Source organism: Leuresthes tenuis, unplaced genomic scaffold, assembly GCF_036924035.1.
Source record: "Leuresthes tenuis unplaced genomic scaffold, fLeuTen1.0.hap1 SCAF_15, whole genome shotgun sequence".
Classification (NCBI taxonomy): Eukaryota; Metazoa; Chordata; class Actinopteri; order Atheriniformes; family Atherinopsidae; genus Leuresthes; species Leuresthes tenuis.
The window spans coordinates 22,040,076-22,053,243 of NW_027325369.1; the positions used below are offsets into that span (position 1 = coordinate 22,040,076).

General features: G+C 44.2%; 3 protein-coding genes across 3 annotated transcripts; 1 reads left to right on the forward strand and 2 right to left on the reverse strand.

The window, feature by feature from the left end:
* Positions 1 to 718: 718 nt before the first annotated feature.
* On the forward strand, positions 719 to 4,264 carry lrr1 (leucine rich repeat protein 1). Its single transcript, XM_072364708.1, has 5 exons — positions 719 to 1,275; positions 1,947 to 2,045; positions 2,524 to 2,776; positions 2,938 to 3,412; positions 3,504 to 4,264. The coding sequence occupies exons 1-5, from the start codon at positions 1,093 to 1,095 to the stop codon at positions 3,757 to 3,759; spliced, it is 1,266 nt and encodes a 421-aa protein (XP_072220809.1). The 5' UTR covers positions 719 to 1,092; the 3' UTR covers positions 3,760 to 4,264.
* On the reverse strand, positions 4,166 to 6,703 carry dnaaf2 (dynein axonemal assembly factor 2). The gene is made up of 2 exons (XM_072364706.1): positions 4,784 to 6,703; positions 4,166 to 4,702 (listed from the first exon to the last, which is right to left on the reverse strand). Exons 1-2 carry the CDS (start codon positions 6,521 to 6,523, stop codon positions 4,322 to 4,324), a joined length of 2,121 nt encoding a protein of 706 aa, XP_072220807.1. The 5' UTR covers positions 6,524 to 6,703; the 3' UTR covers positions 4,166 to 4,321.
* Positions 6,704 to 8,256: 1,553 nt separating this feature from the next.
* Positions 8,257 to 11,789, reverse strand: LOC140269733 (Krueppel-like factor 11). Its single transcript, XM_072364707.1, has 4 exons — positions 11,600 to 11,789; positions 10,593 to 10,883; positions 9,256 to 10,210; positions 8,257 to 9,033 (listed from the first exon to the last, which is right to left on the reverse strand). Exons 1-4 carry the CDS (start codon positions 11,636 to 11,638, stop codon positions 8,732 to 8,734), a joined length of 1,587 nt encoding a protein of 528 aa, XP_072220808.1. The 5' UTR covers positions 11,639 to 11,789; the 3' UTR covers positions 8,257 to 8,731.
* Between the last annotated feature and the right edge of the window lie 1,379 nt (positions 11,790 to 13,168).

Sequence of the window (13,168 nt, forward strand, 5' to 3'; positions counted from 1 at the left end):
AACAGTTTCCAATCTTAACCATGACAAAAAATGCCTTATTATGGGGAAGATTGGGGTGGTGGGTGCCATTAAGACCCTGACCCACTAGTGATTACAGTTAGTTAAAAGTACATGATTCGGAGGAGGGTTAGAGTACATTGTTTGGTTTACATGTTATAAGAATATAAATTGTTGCAAACTCTGACGTTTTATAAGCATTGGTCGCTGTACCCATCTGAATGTAGCACAAAACAAATCATCTCACAATTTTGAAGCCTGGGTTCTGAAAGTATGACATAGATAAGTGTGGATATTTTATCATTTCTGGTGTGACTGTGCTGCCTTCAGGGAGTTTCAAATTTGGCAGCCATGTTCAGCTGGACTCAAGGATAGGATCAATTTAGTTTTAGTGTGTAAAGGCCAAAGTCACCAAGACCTCATAAATCATGTCTTAAACCAGAAATTCACGGTAACTATGACAACATTTTACACAAATGTGAAATTATATAAAATATTCATGTGATTTTATGGAAAAGGTCTTTTAATATGTCCCTTTTTTCCTATTCCTGGGAAGGAATATTGATATATTTGCATAAGGTGTTCGACACACAGTCCTGTCATTCAACAACGGCACAGCGCTTTTCACAAAGTTATCTAACGCCGAATGCGCGCGGTTCAGCCCGGCATTGTTGTATATCTCGCGCCCGAGCTCACATAACAAGCGCCTTTTTGACGTCACTTCCCAAGCGCGCGGTGCTATGCTAACAGCAGCAAACCAGCTGACAGTCGAGAACAGTCCGCGACCTTTACGGTCCGTCAAGTACTGTCAGCCAAACTGCACCTGCTCTACGAGAGTCCGAGTGCCACCGTGGCTGAAAGGACGTATTTTCTTTAACCTCTGTTTAGATGCTGCTGCAGCTCTGTGAAGAAGGCTGCTCTGTTGTTGACATCCATGACGAGCACGGGTGTGTATCTGCTTCCTCCGTGCTGACTTGCTAGCCTAACTTTTTTTTTTTTTACCCTCGTGGAAGTTTTGCCCTAGTATGCATGTAAACCCTTTATTGACTCTGACGCGGCATTAAGCCGGACTGCAGTCACCAGCAACCGCTTACGATGAAGCTACAGTGTGATGTCGAGGTGGTGAATCGGATGCTCCCCACATTTGGGATGAAAAGTCGGGGGAAGGGAGCGAGAGCAGTGCTTTCCATCGGGAAACACTTGGACAAGACCAATCAACGCAGCAGTATTTACATGATGATCTGCACAGCTAAAGACAGAGCAGGAGCTAAGTATAAGGTGTGTGTGCTATTACTGTTGTTGCTACTGTTTGTTTCTGGCTTACATGTACTATTTATTAAAGATAGAGCTCCATTTGTCAATAATCTAGGTTTGTGTAGCCCTTCATATGTTAGCACCCAAATCACATTGATTCCACAATTTAGTAGTTTATTTAGTAATGTATTTATTTTTTCTATCTCAAAATCACTTTATCAGGCTGTTTTAGTGCTTCAACAATGTCTTAAGGCTTTAAAAAGGAACAATGTACTTCCTATATGTGTAATGACAGTCCTATACAATTCAGACAAGTTTAAACCTACTGTTTAAAATGTAGACACTATTTTTAAAAGAATCAACCGCATTATTGTAATTTTAGTTGTTTGCAAGTTCATTCAGTTTAGCAGCTAAAGTTATGTTTAGCACCAGACATACTTTTGTACAGTTACAGGCTAAAGTGTTTTTTATTATCCTGTATTAGAGATGTTACCCCCAAACCTTCTGCTTCAAATGAATAAAGTCGGAGCTCTATAAATCTGCTTGTTCACAAAAAGTGGAGGTGCTTTCTCTACGCCTGCCCTGACTTGCACAAGGAATGGATCCGTCATGGTTGAATGGTGACGCACACATGCCCATCCTACAGTTGTGAAATGTGTTTTTCCACAGCTGATGTTTGTCAATTTCTCTTGCAGCTGAAAGACAACATAGAGAAGTTCTTCACTTGGTTCGTGGAGGATGGCAAGGCGACTGTGAGGTTAAAGGAACCCGCTGTTGACATTTGTTTGAGCAAGGTATGACATCTCACATGGTGTAATCACAGTCTGAGGAAGAGGGTGTTGATATGTGAGGATTTGGTGTTTTTCATTCACCGGGGAAAGAGTTTTTAAGATTAGAGTCAGGCTGTCCACTCGCTCCTTTGTCCATCATGGGCACCTGTAGTTATTACCAGGACAGAGAGCTGAACAAGCTCAGAGCATTTAACACTATTCTTCAGGTCTGATGGATAGAATCGCACTGCTCTGCCAAGGTGTTCAACATTTCTCACCTCATGTACCATCCCACTCACATTTGTATTCCCAGAGGCAAAGAGTCCTCCCGGTTCATTGAAAAGAACTGTGTCAAGATATTTTAGGCCAGTGAATCCAGGTTAGATATTTCAAGGAATCTGGTTAAAGACAACCAACCACCCGAGACGATAAAGTCCATCTGCTTTAAGTGTTACCTGGTCAATCTGCTTGCATGTCTGTAACGTGATTTAATTATTTGTAGGCTGATGCAAATAGCTTGAAGAACTTCCTCTCAGCAGCTCGTCTGGCAGACAGAGGAAGTGACACAAGCAGCCTTCCCCTATCGACACTCACTCCTGTTCGCGCCAGAGACGTAGAGCAACCGAAGAAGAAGCTCACCATCACGTCCAAGAAGGATTACCCCCTCACCTCCAACTTTCCCTACTCTCTGGAGCAGCTGCAGGTCTCCTACTGCAAACTGTCACGGGTGGACATGCGCATGCTGTCCCTCAAAGGTAGATCGAGTCGAGTGGGTTGTTGGGGACGTGCTACAAGGGGATATTAAGGCCTTCGAAAGCTTGAAAAATACATGTTGACACGTATTCGTAAGCTGTAAAATATTACCGAAAGACTGCCGTAAATAGCCACATTTTCCTTTTCTTTTTTCTTTTCCTAGCTCTACGCAAGCTAGACCTCAGCAACAACCACATCAAGAAACTCCCTGCCACTATCGGTGACCTCAGTTGCCTCTCTGAACTCATCCTCCACAACAACCACCTGGAAGCCTTCAGCCAAGCCCTCTGCTTGTCCACCCTGCAGCGGACCCTTCAGGTCCTGGACATCAGCCAGAACCGACTGCAGTCCCTGCCCGCCCAGTTCTGCCAGCTCAGAGAACTAGTGAACCTCAAACTGGACGACAACGAGCTCGTCTGTTTGCCCTTCCACATCGGCCGGCTCTTGAAGCTGAGGTTCTTGTCCGCTGCTCACAACCAGTTAGCTGTTCTGCCCTGTGACTTCCGAAAGCTGAGTCTGGAGAACCTGGACTTGTTTGGAAATCCGTTTATCCAGCCCAATCCTCTGGACCACACAATGCAACTTACTTTCCCGCTTCCACTCCAGGAGATTGCCTCCAGAGCTGTAGCTAATCTCAGGTTGGGTGCAAACACCCCCCCGTCACAGTTAAACCCGCTGCTCCTCAGTTCTCACCGCTAACAAACTTTTCCTCTTTGATTCACCCTGCAGGATTCCATACGGACCTCACCTCATTCCTGCCCACTTGTGTCGGGACCTCGAAGTAGCCAAGACGTGCGACTGTGGCCGAGTCTGCATCAACTTCCACATCAAGACGGCAGTGAGCATGAACCTGCACCAAGTCTCCCAAACCGTGGTGCTGGTGGACGACATGGGAGGCACAGACGCACCTGTGCAGCAGCACTTCTGCTCCCTCTCCTGCTACTCTGAGTTTTTAGACAACTCCCTCCAGAGAGGAATCAGATGAGGAGGAACAGCCGCGAGTACACCCCACTGTGGATGAGGCAGTAGTTGTTTTGTCATGAAACACCTGCGAGTGTTTGTAACACGACAGTGACGAGGGGAAGCAGAGGCGCTCAGCTGCCCAGTGCTGTGGTTGGCTTCAAATGAAAGGACAGTGTGGACTCTGTTCAACTTTGGTTTTAAAATGGCTTCAAGCTGCTTGTTTTACACTTAAATCCAGACAGTGTCTGCACTATTTGTACCAATGTGGCACCGATTATCAGCCATGACAATAACGTCTTTTTCTGTTCTTCCTGCCTTTTAGAGGAGACTGCTGGCTTCCTTATGACCTACTTCTATAAGGCAGGGGAACAAAGAAATAAGACGAATTTCCTTAACACAGTGCCTCAGAGTTCATTATTACGGCTAAAAGACAGTCGGTCGTTACTGTGTTAATGACCCGTTTTTTTTATATATATATATATATATAAATGCATATAAAAAAAATAAAGTATTCTTTGTCTTTTGTAGTTTATTCTGATATATTGCATATCTTTTCTTTTTTTCCCACGTCTCTCAACAGTCCGTCAGTCCAGCTCATACATCAGCTTGTTTTGGAAGATGAACCCAGCAGCTGTGGAATGATCCCTGATAACCGTCTCATTTCCATCGGCATCGATCTCTCTTAGCAATGCAGGCGCTGGCTCGTCGTGCTCTGAAATGTGAAAGATTTGCTCTGCCGGCAGGTCATCCTCGTCTGCATCCTCCCTCTGCTTTCCAGATTCAGCCGGACGAGGCGTGCGCTGTCTGTCTGAATCTCCTCTTGATGTTTTTGTGACGTCTGTCGCAGACGTGTTGCTTGACTTCAGGCCCTCGTCAGAAATGCAGAAATCGGTTCCATCATCGCTCTGACTAGTCTGGGATTCCTCCCTGAATGTGTGATTCTGAAGCGCAGCATCTGTCCCCACCTGGAACAGAAAAGAAAGAGAAATCAGTTTGGGTTGGTTGCCGACACGTGCACCCACAGCACGATGGGCAGGATTTCTCACCTGCTCGTTTCCTCGTCCGGTTTCTGTCTTTTCAGTCTCCTCTTGGATGTCTGGAGACTTCACTTTGGGTGTTGGCTCTTCAGCGGAGGCAGGGCCTTCGTCTTTGTCCTCTGCTTTATGACTGGAGAGTCTGTCGTAGATTAAAATGTGTTTATCTGCAACAGCGGTTTCTTCCTCAGCAGAAGTTTGTGTTTGCAGAACAGAAGGTTCACCAGATTCCAGTTTCTCTGCTGATCTGTCATAACTGTCTTCCTGTACTCCGTTGTGGTGACTTATCGCTTTGCTTTTACTTTGCTCGTCCCACATTGTCAACTGTAAAACTTCCTCTTTCGCCTCCCGCTCTTGTGATTCTTCCTTTTCCTGCTCTTCACGTTGAGGAATCCTGTGGTTTCTTTCGACTTGACTTTCCTCCTCCTCACTTTCTTGTCTTTTTCTCTCCAGCTGCTCCTTCTCTTTCTCCTCTGAACCAGTCTCCACTTCTTCCCCACCTTTTAGACTCTGCTCTTCTCCTTTCTCCTGGTCCCTTTCTCCCTCCTCCTCCTCACAGTTCTCTCCCCTTGTCTCCTGCTCTTCCGTCTGTCTTCCCTCTCTCTCCTCCAGCGTCTCACTGTCCCTCTGAAAGTCACTGACGGGTGTAGCAGGTCCAACAAAAATGTCAAAAGCTTCATTAGATGGACGAACAGGCAGTGTGACGGTCAACTGTCCTTTCTGTTTGTTGAACTTGGCCTCCCCTCTGTCTTCATCCACAGGGTAGGCTAATGGCAGCTCCAGTCTGTAGGCTGGGTTCTCAGACTCCAGCAGCAGACTTTTCTCTTTTACTTCTAAGTTGGTGTTTGCGACTGACCTCAGGAGTGGCAAGTCAACGGTAACCACAATCTCTTTAGGCCTGGGGCTTTGGGCAGAGTCTCTGGAACACCTGAAGTCCTGTAAATCAATCAAAGATCGATATTTTACCGCATAGTTGGGCTTGGTTGGCTCTTTGGTTTTCCGTGGAGGAGCCCGAGGGCCTTCGAGCTCCACATCGCTGTTGTTTTTCTTCGGAAGCATCTCTGCATGCTTTGTCTGCAGCTGTTTTTCATCCGGGTATGGGAAGGCGAGGGGGTCGGGCTGCTCGGGGGGCTCCTTGGCCTCGTATCCCGGGAGGGGTTTTCGGATTACAGAAGGCTGCGGGGTACCTTTATATTTTGTTCTCATCTCTCTCACATTGTTTTTGTCCAGTGTCACTTTAAAGGCTCTCTGGATCCCTTGAATGGCTGTATCATCTACCATATCCATAAATCTCTTGTTCTTGCTTGCTATATAGAGCGTTTCGGGGTGATAAATGACATCATAAATCATGAATTTGTTACCTTTAGGGTCTGTATCTTGCCTCCCTGGGAACAAAGAGTGAGGCAGGGACCAACTCTGCCCTTTGTGGCCATCCTCCGCCACAGCACACTTACATTCAGGCCTCCCAACTTTGTCATTGGAACAGATGTTGACGAAGCATTTCTGTTTGCCACCCACGCTCGTCTTGATGACCCTAAATGGTGTCGGGTGGATGAACTCGATGCTGTTTCCTCTCTCCTGCTCTAAAAGTTTGATCTCCTCTTCGTATTTTTTTCGGTTCTCAGGGTCTGATATTTCTTGGGCGTAGTCGTGCAACATTTCCCTGAATTTGTCGTCTTTGAAAGCTCGGGAAAATCTGTCGATTTCATCCGCTGTCAAGTTGAGGTCTTTCAGCTGATCTCCGAGCTCCATGCTGACGGTCGTGAGGAGGCGTTGGGTTGGATTCAATATATATATCAACACTCAAGTGAAAACGTGCTATTTACTTCGTTTTAGGTCTATTGATACGCGTTTTGCCTCGTTCTGCAAGGCGAGTGACTCCAAATGGAAGGCACCTGAAGTCCAGCAGTTTTGTTAATGTAACCATAGCAACATGGCTACTGGTGCAACAAAGAAATGCTCCCCCCAAGATAAAAGAATACGGCTTTAAATTGATGCTTTTGTCCAACATATCGTCCAAGTCTAGGTCTCAAAATGGATGGATAGACATATTGATGAATTTATTAAAATAATTAAATAGTGGAGCTCTTCATATGTTAAGCTTGAATGATTATTTGTTTCACAGAGGAATCACTTAAATGTTTCGAAGAGTTCTTTTATTTTTATTTTATCTCTATCAGATCAACTAATCATTTCAGCTAAAGTTATATGTTTTATCGAACAATTTAACTATTAGTGAAACATTTTATTTTATCATTCTAAGAATAAATGCTCCATGTCGTAGTGGTTGATATAATTTACTTAGGCCAAACCTTGCGTGCCATTAAGACACCGGCTAAGCTGCTCTTTTGATGTTGACAGTTCATTATAACTCTGCAGTTCCATGTCTAAAGTGACTTCATAATCCATCCAACGATGGGTGGATAATTCATGAAATATATATATATGTTTTCTTATTTCAATTCTATGCCATATGATCAGACCGAACCGCTTTGTTTGGACTTTAAGTGTTCACTGCGTCATGATGGGGTTATGAGAAAGCTACTAAGTGTGCAATTACTATAATTTTTTCTTTGACAAAAGTGTTTTTCACGGTTGCAGAAGTGATGACATGTTCAAACCAGCAGATGTCACTCTAAACCGCAGCTCTGGCTGCACGCGACCGATGAGTATGTCGGTCAGTAAGGCAAATGGGCGGGTGTGGGGAGGAGAGCGGTGATTGGTCGCACCCCCAACAGTTCATATTTCCCACTACCTGATTGGAAGGGGTGTGCTGTTACTGGGTATGAGGCCACTGATTATGAATCTGTGTATCTGAATGAGAGAGATAAGGGTATGGTTGAAGCAGCAGTGGGAGTATTGTGAGTTACTTTCTCATCGTGTGGAATATCCAGTGCCAGTAATAGTTATTATTTATATTTATGTATATATATTCATACACAGATCACAGGATATGTGCGGTTTGCAACAATCAACCAAGGTGAATGAGAAGTCTCTTTTGATTAATTAGGTGTGTTATGGCACACTCACAGTCCCTTCTTCTCATTGTTCTCTCCTGACACATCTGAGAAATCTCAAATTGATCTTTTGGTGAACTCCAGTAAAGGGCAAACATCTTGTCTGTCTCTCCTGACTCATCAGGCATTCTGGCCCTGAGATAATGAAGAGGACACAATGTTCCCAGATGATCAGCTAAAAGAGCTTTTGTGACAAAAAAATAAATAAATATATATATAAATTCATTCAGCCAGCAGGAAGCTTCCCACATGCTCGTAAGCACATTTGCAGGAACAGGAGAGAGTTTCAGCTGGCCAAAGAAGGCGCTGGTAGAGGGGGAGTCAGTGTGACGCATACAGGATGTGGGCAGACACCACTCACTGTATTTCTGTATCAGCCAGCTGGGAAAGATTGCTGACTGTACCTCGTTTCTACTCTCTTTGGGACAAGACATCGGAAATGTCAAAAAAGTGCAAGGAGAGAATGACTCATTTCAACATTTTTTATTACAAATATGATATTAAATAATATGAAAAGTTAGCCAGGGAGATATAATCAAAGTATAATCATAGTACTGATGATTAATATTCATATTTACACTGTTTATCGTGTCACTTTTTCTTTCCCCCAAATATGATAAAATAATTGAATTTCATGTCAACAATAAACAATACATTCACACAGACATCAGGTGATGCAGGAGAGGTGGACAAAGTGAAATGTCTAAGACGAACTTCATACAAAGGCTTTGGCAAGAGTGCATACATTTTACCAATAATATCAAAGTAAACTAAGAATCTTTTAAAGACAATACATGTACAAATGAGCAGTAGAGCAGGAAGAGTTCAGTGCATGTTCTGTCCTTAATTCCCATGAGCAGGAGAAGAGCAACCGTGTGTGCTTGGCTGCTCCCATCGTCCCTCTAGTAGGTTGGGAGTGGGTGAGATGGCAACAGTTCATTGCCTAATTCAAGCCAGCAGGTACCAGCATGCTTAGGGTGGCAATGCCAGCTTTAGTGGGTGGATTTCTACTGGCAGCCATTTTGCTCAGATTGTGAACATCAGCCTGCCAAGAGGGAATCTTCTTTGTTGTCATGTGACGGCGGGCGTGTTTAGTTAGATGATCGCTTCGCATGAATCGCCTGTCACAAACGGGGCACGCAAATTTCTTCTCCCCGGTGTGTGTGCGGCGGTGGCGGGAGAGCTCATCGGAGCGGGCGAACCTCTTATCGCACCCGTCCCAGCTGCAGCTGAAGGGTTTCTCACCTAAGGGAAGGAAGCGGAGAGGGGAAAACCGGGAGAATAAGTGAGTCACACTGTTGTCATATAAACTTTACACGTCACTTCTGACACAAACAATTACCTCACTGTCTTTTCGTGGGAAGAGTGTTTGACAAAATTTGACAAAATGCAACACTCATCTGTGGTAGCCACATACATTCCACATCATCTTGAAAATCACAACCTGTATATCCAGGAAACCCTCACCTGTGTGTGTTCGCAGGTGAGCCTTGAGGTGTGAGCTCTTGAAGTAAGTCTTTCTGCAGCCTGGGAAGTTGCAGACATAGTTTCTCCTGCGGGAAAAGTCTATCTTTGTGGCTGGTGTGCTGCCACCGGGCCCTGCTGGCACGTACACAGGGGCCGGGGCGAGAGGTAGCAGCTTGGTGTTGCCCAGGGTCATGACAGTCTGAGGGCAGTGAGGGACCTGAGAGACTGAGGACTGCGGGAGAACCAGCATCACTGTCCCCTGGGGAACTGCTGACCCCACAATAAGGGACTGCTGGACAGAGGGCGTGTTGGCTGAGGTGGGCTGGGGGAGGATGGGTGTGGTGGCAGTCCGAATTCCAGTACTGGAGGTCTGAACCGCACTGGGGATGAAGGCCGAGATTATACCCGATTGGCTGCTGACAGGGAACATCTGGCAGATTATTTGAGGACTGGTGACTGGAGGAGGGGACAAGGTTGTGGAAACACTGGGACTGGGTGGGCTAATTTGTGGTTGGATGTTGACAGAAGTGGGGGTGGGGAAACTGTTCAAACAAGGTTTTGAGAGGCTGCCAAGCTGCTCCGTTTCTGAGGGTATGAGAGAAGCAGGAGGACATGGAGGTGTGGTCATCTGCTCAATGTTTGTAATGCATTCTTGCTGCTGGCAGACTATTGTATCTGATATTATGTGTGTAGTTTTCTCTGGATTTGGGGCCACTGGAATGTGTTGTTGGCAGAAGTTTCTGTCTGCGGTGTGGCGGATGACGCTGGTTGCCATGGCTCTACAGGCCTGTGGTGGAGAAGGGAGGACGGGGGTCTTTTCCGCAATGGGTGCCAGGACAGGTTGATGGAGCCCAGATCCATGGTGCTGTGTGGACACCGTCGGGCTGGAGCTTGGCTGGACCACGGTGCTTGATGGTGTCTCAGCAAAACTGGGGCTGTGAGGCGGGGTCATGCACTGCAAAGAGACGGTCAAATAATTGAGGTGTATCCCAGTACTACTGCAATCAAAATGAACAATGTTTGCAAAGATAAGCTTCCCAGTTGGAAAGCAGATGAATACTGAATAATGACCACTCTGAGCTATAAACACAGATTTTTATCACTCTGTACCTGCCAGAAAGTGCACTATTTGAAGGTCAACTGTCATACAGTATCAAGGCTTTTCTAGCTCTATCACCTCTCTCCTTCAATCTCATGTCATAAACCAAGGCCCAGGGGCTCATGCAAACCTTGACTCTCAGAATTATGTTTACTAGTTAAACACAAGTGATCTCTTGGGTTTTACGACTCAGTGTGATGCTGCTGCATAACTTGACCACTTAAAGATCATATCTTACCAGAGAGGAGAGAGACACAAAGTCCCTCGGGGGCTCTGGAGGCTCTGGTGGCAGAAGAGAGTCGCAGGAGTCTGAAGCGGGGGTGAGGGGCCTGGGTTTGCAGGGGTTCGGTTTGTTGCTGCTGAGGAAGAAAGCCTGGCCCCAAGAGCTCATACACACCAGAGCTTCAGCCGCCTCCAAATCAGTGTACTCCAGGCCAGAGGAACAGCTGCCGGTTCCACTACATACAGACTGTTCGCTGTCATGCCTTCTTCTCTTCGTAAAAGACCCACATTGATCCATATGTTCAGTCTAAGAGGAACAAAGAAACAGGGAAACTTTCAGTACTTTTGAGTTGCAACAATGCCGGATTATCACAGGTATTTACAACCTTCTGACTAAAGTTGACTAAGTCTTTTTTCCATTCAGTAGAGTGGAAAACATCTATTTCCAGTTATATCTGCTCAGTCACTGTTCCTGTAGCTGAAGTTCCTGGGGCCAAACTGCATGATGCTGCCAGTAAGAGAGGGGGTGTTGGTGACTACACCCCAGTCCAGCATGTACTGCCTATGGCCCCTTGCCAGGGCACCTCCCCTTCCCAAATATAGACCAAACAGTGACGTCCTGCGAGATGAGCCATGTGAAATCCCCATAAAGCGGTTTCCACCAGGAAGTAGTCCTGTTAATGTTACAACTTTGTTGCACATTTTGACAGCAAAAAAGTATATAACTATAACTATGATTGATTATCCACAGAAATAATACAAGCCTTCCACGTATATTTCAATTGCATTTTTAAAAGAGGTAATCATCTTTTAGTGATGCAATAAAAAAACTGGGTGCTTAAATGTATTAGTTGAATATGCCTTATTTGGTAAAAAACAGGCAGTCAAAATCAGACTCATATACTTTTAACATAAATGTGGAATTCAGCGTCACAACAGGCAGTAAACAAGTAAACATCACGAGTGTGAAGTGAAAACAAACGTTTACGTAAGCTGAATTAACATTTTAAAAAATTGTCTTACCGCGTGTGGGTCCATCTCTTTAAATGTTCGCGATGGCATTCAAAAAGAAAATGTTTAAATGTGGAGTTTTTGTTGTCAAAGCCAGTGTAGAACAAAGGGACGGCGTTTGCCAGAGCTGCTGCCTATTCTGTTCTAGGGTTGCGACGGTCTCTTTCTCTGACTGGCTCCCTTTTTCTCTCAGCTGTGTGAGTAAAACATGGGGAGGAGAAAGGGGGGGAAAAAAAAAAAAGAAAAACAAAACTCACAACACGCAGTGGCGGGTGGCAACACTTGGCCAATCATAATCGAGTGTGTGCAGAGTTTGAACCAATAGGAGACAAGTGAGCGCATGAACAATGCGTGCTCGCTGAACGGTTGGAGGAAATAGGGTGCGTGGCCGTTGATGGGCGTGGCCACCGGAGTCAGCAGTGTCAGGGTAAACCCGATGAACTGCCAGCCTCCAAACTAGGCGAAAGGTCGATCCGGTCTATGCGGCGTTCAAAGACTGTGTGAAAAAGACTGTTTATTACCTACGGCAACGCGATGTTATATAAATCACGTAATAGTTGATCTTTTTTTTTGTGGGAAAAATAAATGTATTTATTTACTTATTTTTAGTTTAACTTTATTTGATTTTACTGGCTGTATGGAAATACACCAACTGGAATTAAGAACAGAAAGTTATTTTTGTGATTAAGATAATTGTTAAATCTGTCATATTGGTGTTTGGACTTAATTCTGCCGGTGGATACATAGTTTACTGATTAAATAATGAATTTCAAAGAATGTTAAACAACCACAGCTGATTATTTATGAATGTTTTTTCCTTTCTTTCTTTCTTTCTTTCTTTCTTTCTTTCTTTCTTTCTTTCTTTCTTTCTTTCTTTCTTTCTTTCTTTCTTTCTTTCTTTCTTTCTTTCTTTCTTTTTCTCTATTTTTTTCTTCCCAGTTCACATACATAAGGAATTACATGTTATTTGTTCTCATGGACAATTCTGGGAAAATAATAAGTTTTTACCCATATTATTTAATCTCTTTCAGTAAATCAACCGTTATTTATACCACTATTCCAACATCCTTTGAACGCAACACTGCTGCAAGAAATTTTTCAGACATTTATACTGTCTTCTCATAGAAAAAAAAAACAAGAGTGTAACTATTGTGTAGACACAAATTGAATTAAATTAACTGAAGCTACAGAACTATATTTTAGGCATATTACCATAAAATTACAGAATGTGTGTGCCCTCACAATAACTAGGCCACGGGCATGGCTATACTTTTAACAAAAATTGATTCATAAGGAATCACTGTCACTTATTTCTACTACAATTTTAGTCTGTTATAGTCATGGTTTTGACTTCTGTTAGCTTTAATGTCTTGTACATCCCTGACATTTTTATCCTTAGAGAAAAATGATTTTCCATCAAGATTGACTGGACATTTAAGAACCCTACATGCTTAGTAAATGTTCTCAAGATTTAGATTTCTGACACTCAATATGTTCTTTACTCCAAACGTAATGTGGCCTATTGTCTGGCCATTTTATGAGCTCATTCCCACAAGCACATGTCCGAGAATTCAGATTTGT